This window comes from Cydia strobilella, chromosome 4 (genome assembly GCF_947568885.1).
Source record: "Cydia strobilella chromosome 4, ilCydStro3.1, whole genome shotgun sequence".
NCBI lineage: Eukaryota > Metazoa > Arthropoda > Insecta > Lepidoptera > Tortricidae > Cydia > Cydia strobilella.
This window is the reverse complement of record NC_086044.1, coordinates 21,647,493-21,667,738: the sequence shown is the minus strand read 5'-3', so window position 1 is coordinate 21,667,738 and position 20,246 is coordinate 21,647,493. Positions and strand designations below refer to the sequence as shown.

The 20,246-nt window shown below is 40.8% G+C and overlaps 3 protein-coding genes across 3 annotated transcripts in view; 2 read left to right on the top strand and 1 right to left on the bottom strand.

Annotated features, from left to right (window-relative positions):
- The window catches only part of LOC134740851 (putative mediator of RNA polymerase II transcription subunit 26), a 37,049-nt gene extending 33,947 nt beyond the window's left edge, over positions 1 to 3,102 (top strand). The window contains exons 3-6 of the mRNA XM_063673503.1: positions 514 to 729; positions 1,284 to 1,523; positions 2,053 to 2,256; positions 2,901 to 3,102. Of these exons, the coding sequence (XP_063529573.1) occupies positions 514 to 729; positions 1,284 to 1,523; positions 2,053 to 2,256; positions 2,901 to 3,059 (819 nt within the window). The 3' untranslated portion in view covers positions 3,060 to 3,102. The remainder of the gene's footprint in view (positions 1 to 513; positions 730 to 1,283; positions 1,524 to 2,052; positions 2,257 to 2,900) is intronic.
- A 2,313-nt stretch (positions 3,103 to 5,415) lies between these two features.
- Positions 5,416 to 7,240, top strand: LOC134740800 (phosphatidylinositol-glycan biosynthesis class W protein-like). Its single transcript, XM_063673417.1, has one exon. It carries the CDS (start codon positions 5,589 to 5,591, stop codon positions 6,951 to 6,953), a length of 1,365 nt encoding a protein of 454 aa, XP_063529487.1. The 5' UTR covers positions 5,416 to 5,588; the 3' UTR covers positions 6,954 to 7,240.
- A 7,268-nt stretch (positions 7,241 to 14,508) lies between these two features.
- Positions 14,509 to 20,208, bottom strand: LOC134740827 (metallophosphoesterase 1). The gene is made up of 7 exons (XM_063673471.1): positions 20,073 to 20,208; positions 19,766 to 19,981; positions 18,414 to 18,579; positions 17,477 to 17,607; positions 16,974 to 17,088; positions 15,953 to 16,172; positions 14,509 to 14,702 (listed from the first exon to the last, which is right to left on the bottom strand). The coding sequence occupies exons 1-7, from the start codon at positions 20,087 to 20,089 to the stop codon at positions 14,524 to 14,526; spliced, it is 1,044 nt and encodes a 347-aa protein (XP_063529541.1). The 5' UTR covers positions 20,090 to 20,208; the 3' UTR covers positions 14,509 to 14,523.
- Between the last annotated feature and the right edge of the window lie 38 nt (positions 20,209 to 20,246).

The following is a 20,246-nucleotide window of genomic DNA, read 5'->3' as shown; positions in this document are numbered from 1 at the left end:
CTGTCTGTCTGTCACCAGGCTGTATCTCATGAACCGTGATAGCTAGACAGTTGATATTTTCACAGATGATGTATTTCTGTTGCCGCTATAACAACAAACACTAACAAGTACGGAACCCTCGGTGGGCGAGTCCGACTCACACTTGTCCGGTTTTTTAAAATACTACAATTACTTGGTAGCTGGTACTTGGTAGCTGTTGCATCGATCGGAGTGATTCAAAAACATGGGCCAAATTTCACGAGCCGTTAATAATCATTTGACCCATTCTGTCATTTATATATCGGTCTGTCATTTTGTTTTGTTAATAAAAGACAAAATTTAATACAAGCTTTCTGAGTTTTATGAATTAGGTTAGGAGATACCTACATATTATGCAAGGACGCATGCAAATAAAACACAATTCCAAGACACAATTTAAGGAATAATATCCATACTATACACCATACGCCGAGCTTTAACCTAAGGATAAAACCTAAAATAACATTTCTATTCACCAACACCTTTCGTTTCCAGGAAACACGGAATCTCCGGCCACGCGCCTACTCGCCCGGCGCCTTCTCAAACACTGTTCCTACCGGCTTTAGACCCACGCCGTCTTTAGCTGAACTGGCTGGATACCAGCAGAGACAGCAGCCTCAACCGCAGCCTCAAGAGCAGGAGGCGTACATCGTGCAGCGGCAACAGCAGTATCAAGAAGAGAGGCAGCAGAGACCAGCGCCTCAGCGGAAGGTAATTTAAGTAGTGGTTTTCCAAGTCTTTGCTGCTGGGTTAATAGAAGTTTTGGAGAGGTTGGCCAACGCTGTCTTTAACTGAGCTGGCTGGATACCATCAGACAGTAGGCTCAAGAGCAGAAGGCGTATATTCTTCAGCAGGAGTAAAGACAGCAAAGGCACGCGCCTCAGTGCATGGTAAGTCGGTTAGGTTAGAGGTTTTCCACGTCAGTATTGATCTACTATCGGAAGCCTTGACCCACGCCAGACTTCTTCTCCTTCACTATCTAAGATAGCTGGACACAAGCAGTAGAGACATACTCGTATATCATTCTTTATTTACCTAAGTTGTGGACTTTCTAACATTTATTAATTTAAGCTATATTGCACAAAAGAAAACCTTACAGTAAAAAGGTGGATTTAATGCCATAAGGCAGTGGTATTGACTGCCGCCATCATGGGCGAGATAGCAATATAAATACACGCGTACGATAGAGTTAGGAAATGGCGGGTCTATGTACGAACTTTTTCATACTTATCGTCCTAACACTAAAAATAACTATTTTTCGCTAGCACCCGCAACAAGACCAGCGCCAAAAGCTCCAGCAGCAGCAAGAAGCAGAAGAGGAGCTCGAAGAAGAGAAGGAAGAGCCTGACCGTCTCCAAGGCCTGCTGCAGCAGTCCAAGTTCGAATGCGGCAACAAGCAGTCCGGGTACTACGCTGATGAGGAGCTCAACTGCGAGGTGTTCCACTTCTGCCAGAACGCCGTCAAGCACTCCTGGATCTGCCCTGCGGGATTCACCTTCCATCAAGTAAGATATATACTAATGTACTCCCAGATGCAGAACCAGGAACTGAAACTCCAACCGCTGCAAGAACTCAAGAAAACGAGACAAGAGTGAACCAAGGACTTTATCAAACATTCCTGGATCTGTTTTTCAAGGTTCTCATTTAGGTAACTAAGAGGAGCACTTCTAACTGGCCACTGGCCAACGTTGGACTTTATGTTTTTGCAATTAGGTTTTCGAATTGTCGACTAACATCTATGGACGATGGTACATTATTTGTCATACAATAATTTCTGACGCTCAAAACCACAAACCTAAAATTTATGCTTATGTTATCCTAGTTCTGTGCTCAAAACATCTAAATCGTCCAAAAATTCGACGATAAACGATAATACTTCGAGCACGCTAAGTTTGCAACAATTTGGCAGTTAGTGTACAATGCATACATATCCCATAGGACCGCCATACTTGAGTACTTGAAGTAGCACTTGGCATGGATACTTTCATCTTATTCTTACCTACACCCAAAACCTCTAACTCACCGTTTTTCCAGGTCCACCTAATCTGCATGCCGCCAACTCACGACAACATCTGCCAGAAGTCATCCAAGTACCACTTCGTGAACGAGTACCTATACAAGCCCATCAACGAGGAGGAGGTGCAGCGCAAGCCCAACGTGTCGCTTAGGTACTCCGACCGGTATTACCCCGCTGAAGTGTACAGGGACGACCGGTATGACGGCGAAGAGGAGGAAGAGGTAACATTTTGATTTTTATTATGAGGGCTATCAGGGTTGGAGGGTAAATGGTTCTAAATGGATTCAGAGGACGCGATAATCGGAAATCGAAATTTTGTTATCTGCCTCTCTATCGTTAGAATATGCAAGAAATAGAGAGGTACATAACGAAATTTCGATTTGTAGATTCTCACGGTTGTCCCTCAGACCCTGTGCTTGCGGCTCAAAGCAAATGAATATAAAGCGCGCTCCACACTCGTGCGCGAATCGTGGCGCGAAGCAGGGAACGCGAGCGTGAAGCTGGCGTCGCAGATCTGCGAAATCGACTCCACAGTCCACACTCGCGTTCGCGGCTTCGCGCCGCGATTCGCGCACGAATACGGAGGGGGCTTAAGAAGAACGACAAAAAAATATCAATGTCTTCCTTAATATTTTTTTTTCTTAACCACAATCCCTGTCAGTTAATTGGTGGGTACTTAATACCCAATCTATGATGACTGATGATGATGCTTGAATTTTGAGGAAACGGCGGCTCGAAAATACCTTAACCACTTCAGGAACTGTGAAAACGCTCAGAAATAGAGGGCTACAAATGACAATCGTCAAGTTGCAATGGCATCAGACTTAAGTCTATTCAGCCTTTAATAAGTTTACCGTTGTTTCAGGAGGAAGCACCCCGTCGCCACGCCCCACAACAGCTGCAGCAGCTGCAAGAGCACCCAGCACAGCGGCCGCAGCAACCCCAAGTGTTCCGGTCCGCTGAGGAGGTCAACATCCCTCTAGTCCAGAGGCGCCCACAGCGCCCCTACGACTTTGACTTCTAAACCGCCTGCTGGCAGAACTTAGCTGTAAAAGTAGCTAACGATATGAGCAGTGGCGTAACTAGGGGAGGGGGGGCAGAGGGGGCAAGTGCCCCGGGCGCCATCCACGGGGGCAAAATGGGCAGGCAGCAGCAGGGAAACTTTTGTCAGTCGTCAGGGGGCGCAAATTTGGTGACTGCCCCGGGCGCCATATCCTCTAGCGACGCCCCTGGATATAAGGGATTATTACATTTATCCTTTTTAAATGCATATCTATTGACTCTGATAAATTCAGAGCTACGAATTTATCAAGCCAAATAGCAAATACGAGTAGACCATCGCCTCAAAGTTCATGACAAGACCATCATTGTAATGATGCCAAAGGCCTGTTGTTACTTGACTGCGCCGCTCTTACAGATGATAGTACCTTACAGAAGACCACAAGAACAGAAAAGGTCGTAATACACCATCGCACCGCACCAAGGTCATTGTGCGACGCACCCATAAGTAAGAGTGAGAAAGCGATAACTCTTTCTCGCTTTTATGGTTGCGCCGCACAATGACCTTGGTGCGGTGCGATGGTGTGTTACGCCCATACTACTACAGGTACTTACGTAGGTAGGTAGTGTTGTGTTCGTGGGGAGTAGAGTTTCCACAGCTCCCAAAGATGCACGTGCATGCTTAACATAAATCGTAGCTTTTGGTTTCCGTGTTATAAAAAGCTATTAAATGTCCTCAGCTACTTTATAGTTTCGTTGGTCAGACTAAGTACCTTTTATCGCTGATCAAGCATTCTTCCGTCTCACTCTTACTTGAAAGATAACGTTTTGCGTCAGCAATAAAGGGTATTTTACAGTAGTAGTATAACACTCGCGAACTCCATAGAAAAAAAGCGTTGGAAGGTTACGTTATGTGCTCTCATGGAGGTTGTAAAAACTATTATAACCTGATTTCATTGGTTAAGACTGGATTTCACCCAATGAGATGGGACTATTTTGTGTTCGCAATGTGTATTTAGACTAAGTATCGCCTTATCCATATCATAAATAAATACTTTTCTATCTCCTATTAGGTATCCATTAATTTGTACAGCGAAATTGTCAGTTGATATTGATACTGCTAGGGTTAAATCTTATTTATGTTTTTGTACCTACGATAAAGTATTTGTTCGTAATAAGTTACAAATTAGGTTTAAGCTAGTCTTTATGTAAGGTTTACAATAAAAACATGTTTTGTAATAACGTCTTTTTTTCCACATCCCCCGAGGATAAGAGTTTAAAAGTTGAAGAGAACAGAAGAACATATTTGTCTCCAACAGTAATCAGCGGATTTTCAACCTAAATCCTCGGGGAATCCTTCTTTGACACCCTCCTAATGAGCTATCAAGGCATCCACGCAAATCTACGAATTTTATCCCAAATAAAAATATTTATAGGCTAACCGCCTTTTAGTATGAGGAACATAGGATTTGGAAACAAATTTTTTTTTTTTTTTTTTTACATTTATGGCCTGTTGGAAACAAATAAATAAACTGTATAATTCCTTGCCAAGCCCAAGAAAAATCTTAATAGCGCTCGCGTTCGCGGCTTCACGCCGCGATTCGCGCACGAGTGTGGAGGGCGCTTGAAAACAAATAGTTGATAGTCCGACAAGAAATTGTAGAAAATTATTGAGGGCGCCACTTCCTACGTAACTGTCACAATTTTGACGTATAATCTTTATACTCAAAGCGTATAATGCTTAAACATGGCAACAATTTATAGTTGGTCAAGCAAATCTTGTCAGTAGAAAAAGGCGCAAAAGTCAAATTTTCTATGGGACGATATCCCTTCGCCCCTACATTTTTTAAATTTGCCGCCTTTCTCTACTGACAAGATTTGCTTGACCAACTATAGTATGGAAATTTTTAGTTCCATTTTATTTAATTTCTACTCTTTTCTGTCGCACTATATGAACCAAACTTACCAAAGTATATAAAGCCTGAGCAGGAATATATGATCACGCGCCATGTTGCGGAATTTCACTGGAACTAATTTTTTCATACTTTACTGAACTGTCACCCTATTTTGCACCCTATACATGAGAATAACAGCGCCCTCTTAACAATGATCATATATTTCTGGTCAGGCTTTATAAAGCGCGACATTTATTTGAATCTGGTCACATCATGAAGCTTTATAGCCGTAACAGACTACCGCACTGCACCAAGGTCACGGTGTGCCGCACCCATAAGTCAGAGCGAGAAAGAGATATCTCACCAAGTTCGCGGTGCAGTGCGGTAGTCTATTATATTTATTCTACATCCGTGGGTCAGATATCCGTTTACATCGTGGAATGGAACGTAGACGGCTGACAGTGACAGATACAGATCACAACAAAATGTTTACAAGATAGCATGGGGTTGGGGACTCGATTATCTTGATTACCGGCTATTTTTTATTATAGTTCACTATCATGCATTCATTGTATGGAAGTATTATCCACCGTATTAATAAGACGTGAAATATTCTAATAAGATTTACAACAAGACCCATCTAGTGCAAGTTTATTAAAATGGCGCAATTATCCATAAGTGAAGTGGAAAAGTTGAACAATGTTGAATACAAACAATACCACGAGTCTTACATGCAGAACAATCATGGATCTACAGCACTTCATACATGCTTTAGTATATTCTTCACCATCCAGTGTTCTCTATATTGCTGTATTGGACATCGACGGGCCGGCTGGCAGCAATATTTGTTTGAGTTTTTCGTCATAGTTTTACCTCTTATCGCTGTACACACCGTACTTGCAGATTATCTCCTACATTTAAATATTATTGTTTTCTTTTTGTTGGTACTTGAATATGCAAAGAACTATTCTAAAATTTATATTGTAAAGTCATTTAGAAAGTTGAATAGTTTTGGTACACAATATTTACATTTAGTGAGTATCATCAGAGCTTTGACATATCTTATAACTGTGTTTTGTATTTTGGCTGTTGATTTTAAATGTTTTCCTAGATATTTAGCTAAGACTGAGCGCTCTGGTTACAGTTTAATGGACACAGGCGTAGGATTATTTGTATTGATAAGTGGTATAGTGCATAAAGATTTGAAAAAAGATAATCTAAAAAGTATAATTTATGGAAATGCTGTTTTAATTTCAGTATTGTTATTTCTAGGTGTTGTTAGATTTTGGTCCGTAAAACAATTAGATTATCAAGAACATGTGACGGAATATGGAGTCCATTGGAACTTCTTTTTTACTTTAGCTGTTTGTAAATTTCTATCAACATTTCTTTTGTTTTGCTCAAACAGAGCATTATTCTTCAGTGCACTGACAATCTTTGTACATGAAGTATTATTATGGTACAGTTTACAAGATTGGGTGTTTAGTGACGAACCCCGCAGTTCCTTGTTATCTGCCAATCGTGAGGGCATATCATCCTGCCTTGGTTATGTCTCTATGTATTTATTTGCCGCACATTTAATGACTGAGCTTAACAATAAGACTGTTCCAAGATATAGGTTACTATGTAAAATGGCTTTAGGGTCTATTTTACTTTGGGCTATATCCCAAATTATTCATTTATACCGACCTGCATCTAGAACTTTATCAAACTCAAGTTACTGTTTATATCTAGAGGCAGTTTTCTTAAGTATAAGCACCTTTATCTATGTTATTGAGGTGTTGTTCCAAGATTTGGAAAATAAATTGTACTTTGATTTGCCGGAGATTTTGCGTATTGTAAATTGCAATGGATTGATATATTTCCTTGTAGGTAACTTGGCAACAGGAATGATTAATTTAAGTATGAGAACACTTCTTGTGCCCACGAGTAGTGCAATTGTTATTTTTGGACTCTATATGTCGTTTTCGCTAATAATTACTAGGCATATTCAATTATTATTTAAAAAATTGAGGAAAGGTTAAATAATTATAAACACATAAATTATATTTATTCTATTGATTAATATAGAAAAATATGGAATTTAACAATGAAAATAAAGTCTAACATCATAAGATTGTTTAAACAGGTCCAAAATTGAATTTTTACTGTGTTATCCTACACATCTCTACTTCTATGATTTTGGTTACTTGCCTTACTTAGGTACTTACACTAGTTTAATTTGATTATAACTTTACCTTGTGATAAAAAGGGCTTCATTTTCACGTCATACGGGAATAATGTATACTTTAAAAATCACTAAACAGATATTTTAACCTAATTAGTATGTCACTATACAGTAATACATTGTCAAATTATTAAAAAAATTACATAATTTCGGCTGATTCAGTTTTGCAGATCTGATTAGGAAATTTTAAAGTAAAATGGGCTACAGGGTAACAAATGCTATTCCAACTTAAAATTAAATGTGTACCATTATGTGTGATATTATATGTGACTACTTATTAGCTATGTGCCGACAGATACTGTAGCATCTCATACCTGGGTCCTAACTCCCAGTCCTTACTCCCACGGGCTGATGCTCTGGATTCTCCAATCGGCTATAATTCCTTAACGCTTTTGCCTTGTCTTCCTGTCTGATTCTCGTCTTCCAAATTACTCTCTGAAACTTTTGATTTAAAATGTTTTACTTTCTGGCTACCATTTCCAATTCTCCCTAAACTCCTTCTACCCTAATACGGCCCTGACCCGTCCGGTTACTTACCTTGCTGTTTTTCTAATCACTTCATGTTTTTATAATGATTTCAAAGCTAATCGACCTAAAATTCACTATAAATTTTCCTTGACATATTTGTTTCTTTGTTTTGACATAATCCGTCAAACTAATAATTTACTCTAAATTCTTTAGCATGAAGTTTAGGTCGTATAGTTTTCAAGTAGTTTGTTCTAAATTTTACCTAAAAATTGTTACTGGTGAACAAATATTTTCAAATATTTTCAAAATTAATAACGAAGTAAAGAATAATTCTAGAAAATGTTATCGCTAGCTATATAAGCGGCCCAGCGGACATCTGAATTCAGTTTGCTTCTAGTTCCCAACAAAGGAACATCAGTTGTAAGGGTCCGTGCGGGGCCAAGCCAGGCCCCGCACCATCAAGAAACCCTCGATCGCGCTCATTAAAAGGTTACCTGTGTTCCTGGCGAAGTCTGGCGCTCTCCGCACGCACCCAAGTCCGGTGGTGCTTTGCAGTTGCTCTAGCGGAGCGCCTCGTCTCCTAGGCGCGCGCTATCGGCGCGCCTCGCCTCAACAGGCGCGTGCTGTCACCGCGCCTCGCCCGCTATCGGCGCGCCTCGCCTCAACAGGCGCGTGTTGTCACTGCGCCTCGCCTCTTTGAAGAGCGTGCTTATCAGCGCGCCTTACCCAGCGCGCCTTACCGTGCGCGCGCTATCAGCGCGCCTTACCCAGCGAGCCTTACCGTGCGCGTGCTACCAGCGCGCCTTACTGTGCGCGTGCTGCCAGCACGCCTCACCTTTGCGCGTGCTATCTGCGCGCCTTACCTTTGCGCGTGCTATCTGCGTGCCTTACTCTTGCGCGTGCTATCTGCGCGCCTTACTGTGCGCGTGCTACCAGCGCGCCTCACCTTGCGCGTGCTATCTGCGCGCCTTACCTTTGCGCGTGCTATCTGCGCGCCTTACTGTGCGCGTGCTACCAGCGCGCCTCACCTTGCGCGTGCTATCAGCGCGCCTATCCGTGTGCGTGCTCCTGCCTTGCACGTGCTATTAGCGCGACTATAAACTTTATTTTATTCTTTTTGTAATTTAAACCATCTGTAGCGTGTCATATTTAGACAATAGCCGTTAAATAAAGAACCTACCCCTGTTATATCTATCTTTCCTTTCTACCTCCTCACTTCCAGCTCCGTTACTCACTCCTCCAATATACGTGGAGGAGGGAGTAACGTTACAGTTTTGGCGCCCAACTTTTAAATTTACCGGCTTTCTTAACCCACTAAATTCTAAATTATAGACAGAATCCGTGTCTTTAAATCTTAAATAACTTTTCGGCCTCTTTCTGTTTAATTTTCTATTTCCTTAGTCAATATGGCACGTTTTTTAGATTATCTTATTATAGCAATCAGACTAGATAGCTACTTTTTTTATCACTTTTATTTCTAATGATGTATTTTTATAGGTCTTTAACTTTATAATAATTGTACTTCTTTTACTTTGCAGCTCAGCCCGTCCTCCTCCTCCCCTTTGTCCTTCTTCAAGCTCGTTTTCATTCTTCATTAACTGTCATTTTCCATTTCTTTCATTTTGTGTGATTGTATTCATCTGTAAATATTTCTTCATTCTCGGGTGGCTTAATAAGCCAGGTGCCCTTCTTTTTCTTTTCTTCACCCTGCAGAGCGGTAGTCCAACTCTGAAGAAAAAAATAAGCCTTATGGTCAAACACTACTTTTTTTTTACTCTACTGTGGTAGGTCTACCCCTACCACAACCTAGAAGTAGGTTCTACCCCTACTCTCTATTCTCTCGTCGGCTCTAAACCGACTAGAACTTGTACATAAACTTATCTTCGCGGAGCGGCTGACTACTCCCTTAAAATAAGCCTTAGGTCGTTCATTATTATCTTATTATCTTTTCCAGTGGAGCGGCTGACTACTCCCTTCTATAAAGAAGCCTCAGGTCATAGCGAGGACTTCTTAGGAGTGTGCGTCATAGAGCGTGAACCACATCCCCTTCCTTTGCCAGAGACTTATGAATGCGTGATTATGACAGGAGATGTATGAGTGCAGGGAAGTTCCTCGATCTATTCATCTTCTTCTCCATTATATCACTCATCCTCTCGTTCCATTTATTCATCCCCATTAACGAGCTTGCTCTTTCTTTCTTCTGACTTACTGACTTACCTACCCACTTAATTACTTACCTACTTACTTACTTACTTACCTACTTACCTTACTTCCTTTACTTTCCCCTAAACTTAACTCTTCACAAAAAAAAACTTTTCCGTTTAAGATTACGACAAAGTTTTTTTTTCCGTGGTTTTTGGGGTAATGTAGCATCTCATACCTGGGTCCTAACTCCCAGTCCTTACTCCCACGGGCTGATGCTCTGGATTCTCCAATCGGCTATAATTCCTTAACGCTTTTGCCTTGTCTTCCTGTCTGATTCTCGTCTTCCAAATTACTCTCTGAAACTTTTGATTTAAAATGTTTTACTTTCTGGCTACCATTTCCAATTCTCCCTAAACTCCTTCTACCCTAATACGGCCCTGACCCGTCCGGTTACTTACCTTGCTGTTTTTCTAATCACTTCATGTTTTTATAATGATTTCAAAGCTAATCGACCTAAAATTCACTATAAATTTTCCTTGACATATTTGTTTCTTTGTTTTGACATAATCCGTCAAACTAATAATTTACTCTAAATTCTTTAGCATGAAGTTTAGGTCGTATAGTTTTCAAGTAGTTTGTTCTAAATTTTACCTAAAAATTGTTACTGGTGAACAAATATTTTCAAATATTTTCAAAATTAATAACGAAGTAAAGAATAATTCTAGAAAATGTTATCGCTAGCTATATAAGCGGCCCAGCGGACATCTGAATTCAGTTTGCTTCTAGTTCCCAACAAAGGAACATCAGTTGTAAGGGTCCGTGCGGGGCCAAGCCAGGCCCCGCACCATCAAGAAACCCTCGATCGCGCTCATTAAAAGGTTACCTGTGTTCCTGGCGAAGTCTGGCGCTCTCCGCACGCACCCAAGTCCGGTGGTGCTTTGCAGTTGCTCTAGCGGAGCGCCTCGTCTCCTAGGCGCGCGCTATCGGCGCGCCTCGCCTCAACAGGCGCGTGCTGTCACCGCGCCTCGCCCGCTATCGGCGCGCCTCGCCTCAACAGGCGCGTGTTGTCACTGCGCCTCGCCTCTTTGAAGAGCGTGCTTATCAGCGCGCCTTACCCAGCGCGCCTTACCGTGCGCGCGCTATCAGCGCGCCTTACCCAGCGAGCCTTACCGTGCGCGTGCTACCAGCGCGCCTTACTGTGCGCGTGCTGCCAGCACGCCTCACCTTTGCGCGTGCTATCTGCGCGCCTTACCTTTGCGCGTGCTATCTGCGTGCCTTACTCTTGCGCGTGCTATCTGCGCGCCTTACTGTGCGCGTGCTACCAGCGCGCCTCACCTTGCGCGTGCTATCTGCGCGCCTTACCTTTGCGCGTGCTATCTGCGCGCCTTACTGTGCGCGTGCTACCAGCGCGCCTCACCTTGCGCGTGCTATCAGCGCGCCTATCCGTGTGCGTGCTCCTGCCTTGCACGTGCTATTAGCGCGACTATAAACTTTATTTTATTCTTTTTGTAATTTAAACCATCTGTAGCGTGTCATATTTAGACAATAGCCGTTAAATAAAGAACCTACCCCTGTTATATCTATCTTTCCTTTCTACCTCCTCACTTCCAGCTCCGTTACTCACTCCTCCAATATACGTGGAGGAGGGAGTAACGTTACAATACATATCCACTATACATTCAATGAAGCAATAACATGCACACACGGCGGGAGCGTGCGTGCACGGGCGAAAGCGGGCCGGCGCGTGCACGCGTTTATTTACGTTGTTTTTAAGCTAACGAGTTATTAACCGAAGAAAAAGTTTGTAAGAACTAGGTACCTATCGCCTATGATATACGCGACGCGACTTGCAAGCATAAGGTCCGCGAGCGCAAATGACGTGCGCGTCTGTGTGCGTGCACCACACACACGGGGATATGGCGGCGCCGCCCCCGTCAGCGCGACGGCGATAATCACTTTGAAATCTCAAAATTGAGAATTCGCTGAGCTTCTGTTGGCTCTTAATACAGACTACGTGGGACCCGCCGCGCGCCGCCGAGCATGCACTCTGTGCCGCGGACCCGCTCCGGCCCGCGCACGCACGCTCACGCCGTGTGTGTGTTAGTGTAGTAGTATTTTGGTAAATTGCTTGTTGGTGGTAGGTACAAGGTACAAGAAATGTAATTTCATACTATACTTGTAAGATATCCATACTAATATTATAAATGCGAAAGTCTGTCTGTCTGTCTGTGTGTTACCTCTTCACGCTTAAACCACTGAACCGATTTAGTTGAAATTTGGTATACAGATAGTTTAAGTCCCGGGGAAGGACATAGGATACTTTTTATCCCAGAACTCACCCCTCAAGGGGGTGAAAAGGGGGGTAGAAATTTGTATGGGGAATCAATAACCGCTGAACCGATTTAGATGAAACTTGGTATGGGGATAGTTTGAGCTGTGGGAAAGGATATAGAATAACTTTTATTCCCGAAATCATCCCTTAAGGGTGTAAAAAATGGGGTGGAAATGAATAGTGTGGACCAATTTGGGGGTGAAAAAAGGATGGATTAAAAAGCAGATTTGTTTATTTAAGAATTAAGGTACCCAAATTACTAATTCCACGCAGACGAAGTCGCGGGCAAAAGCTAGTAGTTTATATTTGGGTATTAATATCCCTAACTTAAATACTTAAAACTTTATATATTTTCTCACATAACTATTGCAAACACTAAGATTAATGGCTCAATAACATTCTCCATAAGAAAGGTAATTATTATACACTAGCTTTTGCCCGCGACTACGTCTGCGTGGACTTAGTAACAGCACTAAAGTAATTATAGCGCCTGGAAAAATTCTCATAGCAATTATTCAATTTGAGCATATTATGCACACAAATTAGCAGGCACTTCATTAATTATCTCAATTCCACCCCGCTTTTTACTTTCTTAAGGGATAATTTTCGGGATAAAAACCATGCTATATCCTTCTCAGGGACTTAACCTATCTCTAGGCCAAATTTCATTTAAATCGATTCAGCGGTTTAAGCGTGAAGAGGGAACACACAGACAGAAAGACAGACTTTCGCATTTATAATATATATATGTATTAGTATGGATTTTACACACTACCCGTTTATTTGCTCATTTCTTAAAGTTATTGGCCCGTATTTACGCTATTACTATTATCACGAGTAATGTCATTTTTATGATTTTATCATACTGACTCTTAGAGTTTAGTTGGATGCATCCAACAACGACGGTTTGAAAGCATGGGTACATACAATACACTAATAGTAATAATAATTTATGTTTAGTTGCTAAAGATAGTATTAAGTACTAACATGTATGGACCATTATGAAGTCTGAATTAAACGATTTTTTTATAGGACATATTGACCGGAATATAGACCATGATTACCTTTTGTATTGTTTATGAGCTCCCGATATCACGGTAAAAACGGATAAAGGTAAAGTCTATATCCCGGTCAATATAAGTCTAGCATGGGTGTAATCCCATTTGTCCCCGCTTCACGTGACCGCTGTCGTACAGTGGCTGGGACAGATTGGGAATGACTCGAATACACCCAAGTAAGACAGCGCTAATAGCGCTGTCTCGCTCGCATACCGCAGCCGCATCTCACGCATGTGGTTGCGGCGTCAGTGTGGTCACCGCCTAACAGGGTTTTGTCGTCCTCAATGCAAATAATGAAAGGAAAAAAACCGGCCAAGTGCGAGCCGGACTCGGTTCCGTACATTTTAGTATTTGTTGTTATAGCGGCAACAAGAAATACATCATCTGTGAAAATTTCAACTGTCTACATTTCATCACGGTTCATGAGATACAGCCTGGTGACAGACAGACAGACGGACAGCGGAGTCTTAGTAATAGGGTCCCGTTTTTACCCTTTGGGTACGGAACCCTAAAAACATGTTCCTTTTCTAGACTATTCTATTCATTTGGATCTAGTTATCTACAGTATAAACTATAATATGTATAATGTAATAACAATAACTATGGTCGGGGCAAGCTCTGTCATATAAAAATTCGTATAGTATCAAATAAATTATCACAACAAATATACCTATGTTACAAATTTTAAGACATAGGTATTTTATTAAAAGCGTCGATAATATAGTTTTTTGTTAAATATTTCATCTAATAATATAATTTATCTATGTTCGAAACTAAAAAATAAAATTTTGATAAATGCGATTGTGCATAACCGCCGGAATTTTGTTACATTTCAGTAACTTCATACAAAACATTTCTTAGATAAAACTAAATTACTTTATAAATTATGTGGCGATATGTCGAAATTATCTTGATACAACAAAAACAGTGTAGGAATATTATTTAAAAATAACGGAAAGGTTCACCGCTTCTGCTGGAGTATGGGTACCCTTGGGGTACTATACTAGTGCCTACTGCGCTGCATGGGCTATCTATAACCGCGAAAATCGAAGTTCGCAAATTGCGGGCATCTTTCTCTGTCACTCTAATTACGCCTTCATTGGAGTAAAAGAGAAAGATCCCCGCGAATTTCGGTTTGGTAGCCCCTCTGTCAAATGAGTGGCTACCGCGAACCACGTTCGAAGTTGCCTCTCTGTCGCACTTGTAAATTCGTACGTAAGTGTGACAGGGAGGCAACACGTCGAACGTGGTTCGCAGTAGGCCCTCTGAGCTTTGATAGTGTACCCAACTACCGCGATTATTTTCATCATATCCTTCATTGTAAGTAAATATCAATTTTTTGGAGGTAGGTTATATTGTCACCGCTAAAGTTTGCTATACACGGGTAAACTTGTACTCCTACAATACGACTGGCAGAACAGTTTGACTATGCAAGCGGCCGTGTAAGCAATACCTAGTACCAGGAGAACAAGGTAGCCGAAGAGGTAGAGAAATCGCTGCGGCGACCAGAACACAGTGTAGCGCAGGCGGGTGTTGTTGTAATCTGAAAATGTTACAAATTTTGTTTTAATTTTAATGTTAGGTACAGGCTGGTAAAAAAGAGTAGAAATTAAAAAGTGGCAACACTGTAGTGTCGTCCCGTTTTTCTTAAATTGATTTGAAAGGGACGACGCTAGTGTTGCCACTTTTTAATTTCTACTCTTTTTTGCCAGACTATCCATGAATACTAGTCATGAGGGGTGGGGGGAAATGACCGAACGGGATAGTCAAATGTATCTTTTCAGTAGGAGTAGCAGAGAAAGCGCTGTTATTGTTTGTCCTTGTCTGTTCTCACATTTTTTTTTATTCCCCACCGTAAATTTAGTATGGTTTATTTGGTGGGTTACAAATCTACTCGACCAATCATATTGTCGCATTGCGTATGTTTTGTCCCTCACGGGCGCACACGTATAGCTCATCTGTGTAATGCTACTTTGGGAGAGTATATCGTAATTATCGTACATTTCGGGACAGACAGTTATCACTTTCAAAGGATTTTGTATGTATATTACATACTTACGGGTTAAATGCTCCCTATATTGCCAAATAATTACATAGTTCGTTTAATTTTAGGTAACTATATTAAAAAATAAAGATATTTTTTTTTTCATTTTTAGGGTTCCGTACCCAAAGGCCCCAAAGGGTAAAAACGGGACCCTATTACTAAGACTCCGCTGTCTGTTACCAGGCTGTATTTCATGAACAGGCTAGACAGTTGAAATTTTCACAGATGATGTATTTATGTTGCCGCTATAACAATAAATACTAAAAACATTATAAAATAAACATTTAAGTGGGGCTCCCATACAACAATTTTATACGATTCGTATAGAATGGGGTCGTATAATACGAACAGGTCGGGATATATATCTCATAAATATCCCCTCCTCCAAACCCTATCAATGTCCAGTATTTCGTTGCCGTTGAACTGATGTATCTTGTTTTGTTCGAATCTCTGCGTTTGCGTCGTGTATGTATTTGTCACTATTGTAATAACTAATAAAAAAACTCAACATTCTTCGAATACGTACCTAAAATCGCCGCACCATATCCTATTTTGCTCGTCCCCATTCTATACGAGCAGGTCGGGACATATATCTCGTACACATGTCCCCCAATCCCTATGTCCAGTATTTCGTTGCCGTTGAACTGATGTATCTTGTTTTGTTCGAATCTCTGCGTTTGCGTCGTGTATGTATTTGTCACTATTGTAATAACTAATAAAAAAAACTCAACATTCTTACTAATACGTACCTAAAATCGCCGCACCATATCCTATTTTGCTCGTCCCCATTCTATACGAACAGGTCGGGACATATATTTCATACACATGTCCCCCAAACCCTATGTCCAGTATTTCGTTGCCGTTGAACTGATGTATCTTGTTTTGTTCAAATCTCTGCGTTTGCGTCGTGTATTTAGATTCGTGGTCGTGCGCGCAGAAGTATATGTCTGGGTGGGTGTGTTTGTTTACCTGAGGAAGTGTAAATCATTTTAAATGTTCATTCATCAGATATATCGGAGCGCCCCAGGCTCACAAATATCTAAACACCCCCTCAATCGTGAAGGCCTTAAACTGTTTGTTCGGATATGTATAAGATATGGAAAATGAGAAGTTTTGTTTATAAAATAAAAATTCAAAATGCAATGGAATGGGGGGCTTTTTAATGACCTTTAATGGGTGGATAGGGTTTATTTATACTTGTTTTTAGCTGAAATTGTCTTGGAACAATTGACACGGAAAATAAAGCAGCCTATGTCCATCCCTGGGCGTTAAGCTTTCTGTATTTCTAGGCTTAAGGTTTATCTTTTAATTAATCAAAATCGGTTCAGTAATTTCAGTATCAGATTACTTAAACTCCATTTCTTATCTGTTCCCTGACACTTTTATCTGGTTACTCCTTCTCTATGGCTGGCACTGTTATACATGTATTTATTTATATACTTATTTATGTGTATGTATGCATATGTATTTTTATTGTTTATTTTATTTGCATGGTAATTTGTATATTTTCTGTGTAAGTATATAGTGATAGGTTTTCTTTCATTGCATTTGCAACACCTACTGACATATGTAATTAATTTCCGCTACCCAAAGGTTGTCTAGAAGAGATCGCTTTTTAGCGATAAGACCGCCTGTTGTTTACCTCTGTTTGTGTTTCTGTTTTCTTTTTGTATTGTTTTCTTTTATTAAGGTGTGCAATAAAGAGTATTTGTATTGTTTCAGTAATTTAGCCGACTCGCATTAAATATTACTGTGGATGGATATACCTACCTCTGTGATAAAGGCATGTCGTATCAGCAGGGGATAATGTGAGACAGCTATCTTGAAATTATCGTCTGTCTCGTTCTCGGGCAGTTTGGGGTATGCATGCGTGATGGCATTAATCCTGCCAATCAAATCATTATTTTAAAAGGCAGGAAGCTCATTACAAACTGGGTATTGGATGTACAGCCACAGAATAAATAATAGTTCTACCGTACAGACAGGAAACTTCTTACAAAACCGAAGTTTGACAGCGTTTCAGGGTCGAATCATGCTATCCCTTTCTAGTATATGGCATTATCCCTTTCAGCTATTTAGGGTTGTCAAAATTCAAGTCGTTATCTTATCTGTGGTTGTGAACGCAAAGGGACGTCAAGTTGTGCCAACCCTAATAATTGCTCGGAGCAATGCTGAGCCGAACGGAGCCCGAGTTTGCCCAAAGCGAGGAGTTTCGCACCCCTGGTACAGCTAACAAATCCTACATACAACTATACTCTAGATGTAGTAAGTACCTGTAGAATGATATATCCTTAACTGCCACTATAGGTGGCTGAGCGAACACCTTGTGGAATAACTTCACCTTATCCCACTTGATCGGCTCATTCTCTCCTCCGATGTCATTGTCTCCTGGTACCCAGATTTGCTGTAAGGAAACAATTTGTGGTATTTTCTATAAAAAAGGACCTTATTGTCGATGGCGCTTACGCCATTATAAACGATGCTCCGATATAAATACAATGCCGCGCGACGCTGTGCGGCGTAAGCGCCATCGATAATAAAGTCCCTTTTCATAGAAAATGCCCCATTTAAAAGCATTTCACTAGTTTAGAACATAGTTTCAGTTTAAGGGTTGAAAACCCAACATACTCTTAACCTTTTGGACGCCAATGACCGATATATACGCACCGTAGGTTCAACGCCAAAGACCGATTAATCGGTCATAGACCACAGAGCAACATAGACCTACATGCATATGCGTAAAGTTCAATTTCAGTTTTGACACTTCGGCGACGTGGCTTCTGGATGACAGCTTTTGTGTTTGACAATGACACGGCGTCGAAAAGGTTAATAGCGGGGTCCACACAGAGCGAGCATACGCGCGAGGCAATATCCTCGCGCACAAAACGGCCAGTGTAGATGTGCCTCGGCCGAGGCGTGCGTGATGTATCGACATTTTTAGGCGTGCCTCGCGCGCGCCCGCCTTGGCCGAGGCACGTCTACACTAGCCGTTTTGTGGATGTGGAACATGAGGAAGTGACAGTATGATTCGTCCCTGAACTGCTGTCAAACATCGGACTTGTAGGAAGTTTCCTTTCTGTATACTATTATTTATTCTGTGCTTATATCGTCAAACTTTCATTATTCACAATTCAACACTTGTAAAAGCCTGTTGCCTATGATTTGTCATATTTCAAGGAAAATTATTGAACATAGAATTTTCAATCTTACATGTACAGGATAAGGTATATTATCAAATATATCAGACAGCCTCTTGATATAGTGTGAATATTGTTCCGAGTCAGCTATGGATCCTTCGTCCATCAGGTCTCCAAGATACACCAAAACATCCGGTTCGAAGTGACGGACAACTCTTGAAAATGTCATCTTTACAAATCTGAAACGATAAGATATCAATCGAACTTAAACTATCGTGAGACATAAAAAAAAGTAAGTAAAAAAAAGCTAAGCTCGGGCGGCGCGAGCATTGCACGACATACAACCGCCGCGGACACTCGTGCCTGAGGAAGGATTCCCAAAGAATCCGAAACATGTCGCCAAAAGCGACTAAACATAATAGTGAGTAAAAACCGTACTGATCTAAATATTTTGATAAGATATCATGTTGTAATAGGGAGTATTACTGCAATGTTCTTCCACCAGAGTGCAGCACTAGTGCACATACTAAACCATAGACTAACTTGTACGTAGCCCTTAAACAGTTTTTTGACAAGTTTTTACTATGACATTGATGCATCAAGGCGGTTTGTTTACATCTGGCCTACTGCGAAACGTCAAAATCTAAATATCGTTATCTGCCTCTCTATCGATTGAATAGGCTAGTTTTGCTTTAGGCCCTGAGATTGTGCTAGTGACGCCCTCAACGCAGAGTTTAACGTAATATTCCCTATTGATTAACCCTTTTACAGTCGGCAACAGCCTACAAGGTTTTTCAAAAAAATCTAAATATTTTCCAATTAAACCTGCTTTGAGCATTAATTTGAACCTTAAATCGGAATGCTAAAGTTGAAATTTTATTGGCGCGTGTGTGATCGATAAATCGTACTATGCCAGGAAAAGGGTTATGATTTCACTGTATGCACTGAAGAGTTAGTCTTACAAGATCAAAAGGATCCATCCAACGGATGTAGAAAACTGCAGCGCTAAGGCCAGGAATTTTAATAGGCAGCCAACACTCTGCTCGGCAATGCTCTGAACCGGTTTTTTCTTAATACTAAAAATACCGGTATTATTACGTTCTTTTTGGTTCTTTGTTTTATTATTTCATTTTTAATGAGACAATCTAATAATACGAAGTTGTTACCTAAATACATGATTCAGTCCTAGATAAAGAGCATAAAATAATTAAAAATATTGGAAATAGTTGCAGTGCAATGTCACCCCTAAATCCGAGGCTTAGGAGCCTGACATAGCAAAAAGAAGATAGCGCCGGGTCAATTCAAATCATTAAGGGTTAGTACGCGCTCGATAAGGCACGAGTGGATGCTTTGGGCACCATATGCAACTTGTGCTTATAGGCTAATCCACTTTTAATATCGTTTACTAGTAGATCCACAACTCACCTGTCACTGTCCCAGTTAAAAAGGTAGCTCAAAGGCGGCGGCACCGCTAATTCACCTTGTATCTGCGGGTCGGCGATGAAAAGTATCTTCGTACAAGTTTTGTCTCCTACTTGGCATTGTAAATTCTGCCAATGGAGTGCCTGGATATAGTACACAATCACTTCAGCGTACAAAGTCGCCCCTAATACGATCCCCAAGCAGTATTTAACTGCTGTACTGAAATCAAAACAAAATAAAATTACCGTATGTTTTTGTTTATCAGTATAATATGGTTAATGAATAATTTAATTAATAGTAAGTGCCTTACTTTCTTCTAATGTACATTGATTTTGTATTATAATGTCCGTTTTGTAAAAAAATATTGATTAAATGAGTCTGTATTTTGATAAAGAATACTAAAATCTAATTAATTTTCATACACAAATTTGAAGTAATAAAGTAGAACCAAACCAAAGCTCCACAGGTTCCATCGTTTCGTTCA

Coding starts and splice junctions, on each gene's coding strand:
- LOC134740800 (XM_063673417.1), top strand. CDS start 5,589: ATGGCGCAATTATCCATAAGTGAAGTGGAAAAGTTGAACAATGTTGAA.
- LOC134740827 (XM_063673471.1), bottom strand. Junction 17,089..17,476: donor AAGGATATATCATTCTACAG/GTACTTACTACA, acceptor TTTGATTGGCAG/GATTAATGCCATCACGCATG. Junction 14,703..15,952: donor ATATGGTGCGGCGATTTTAG/GTACGTATTAGT, acceptor TAACATTTTCAG/ATTACAACAACACCCGCCTG.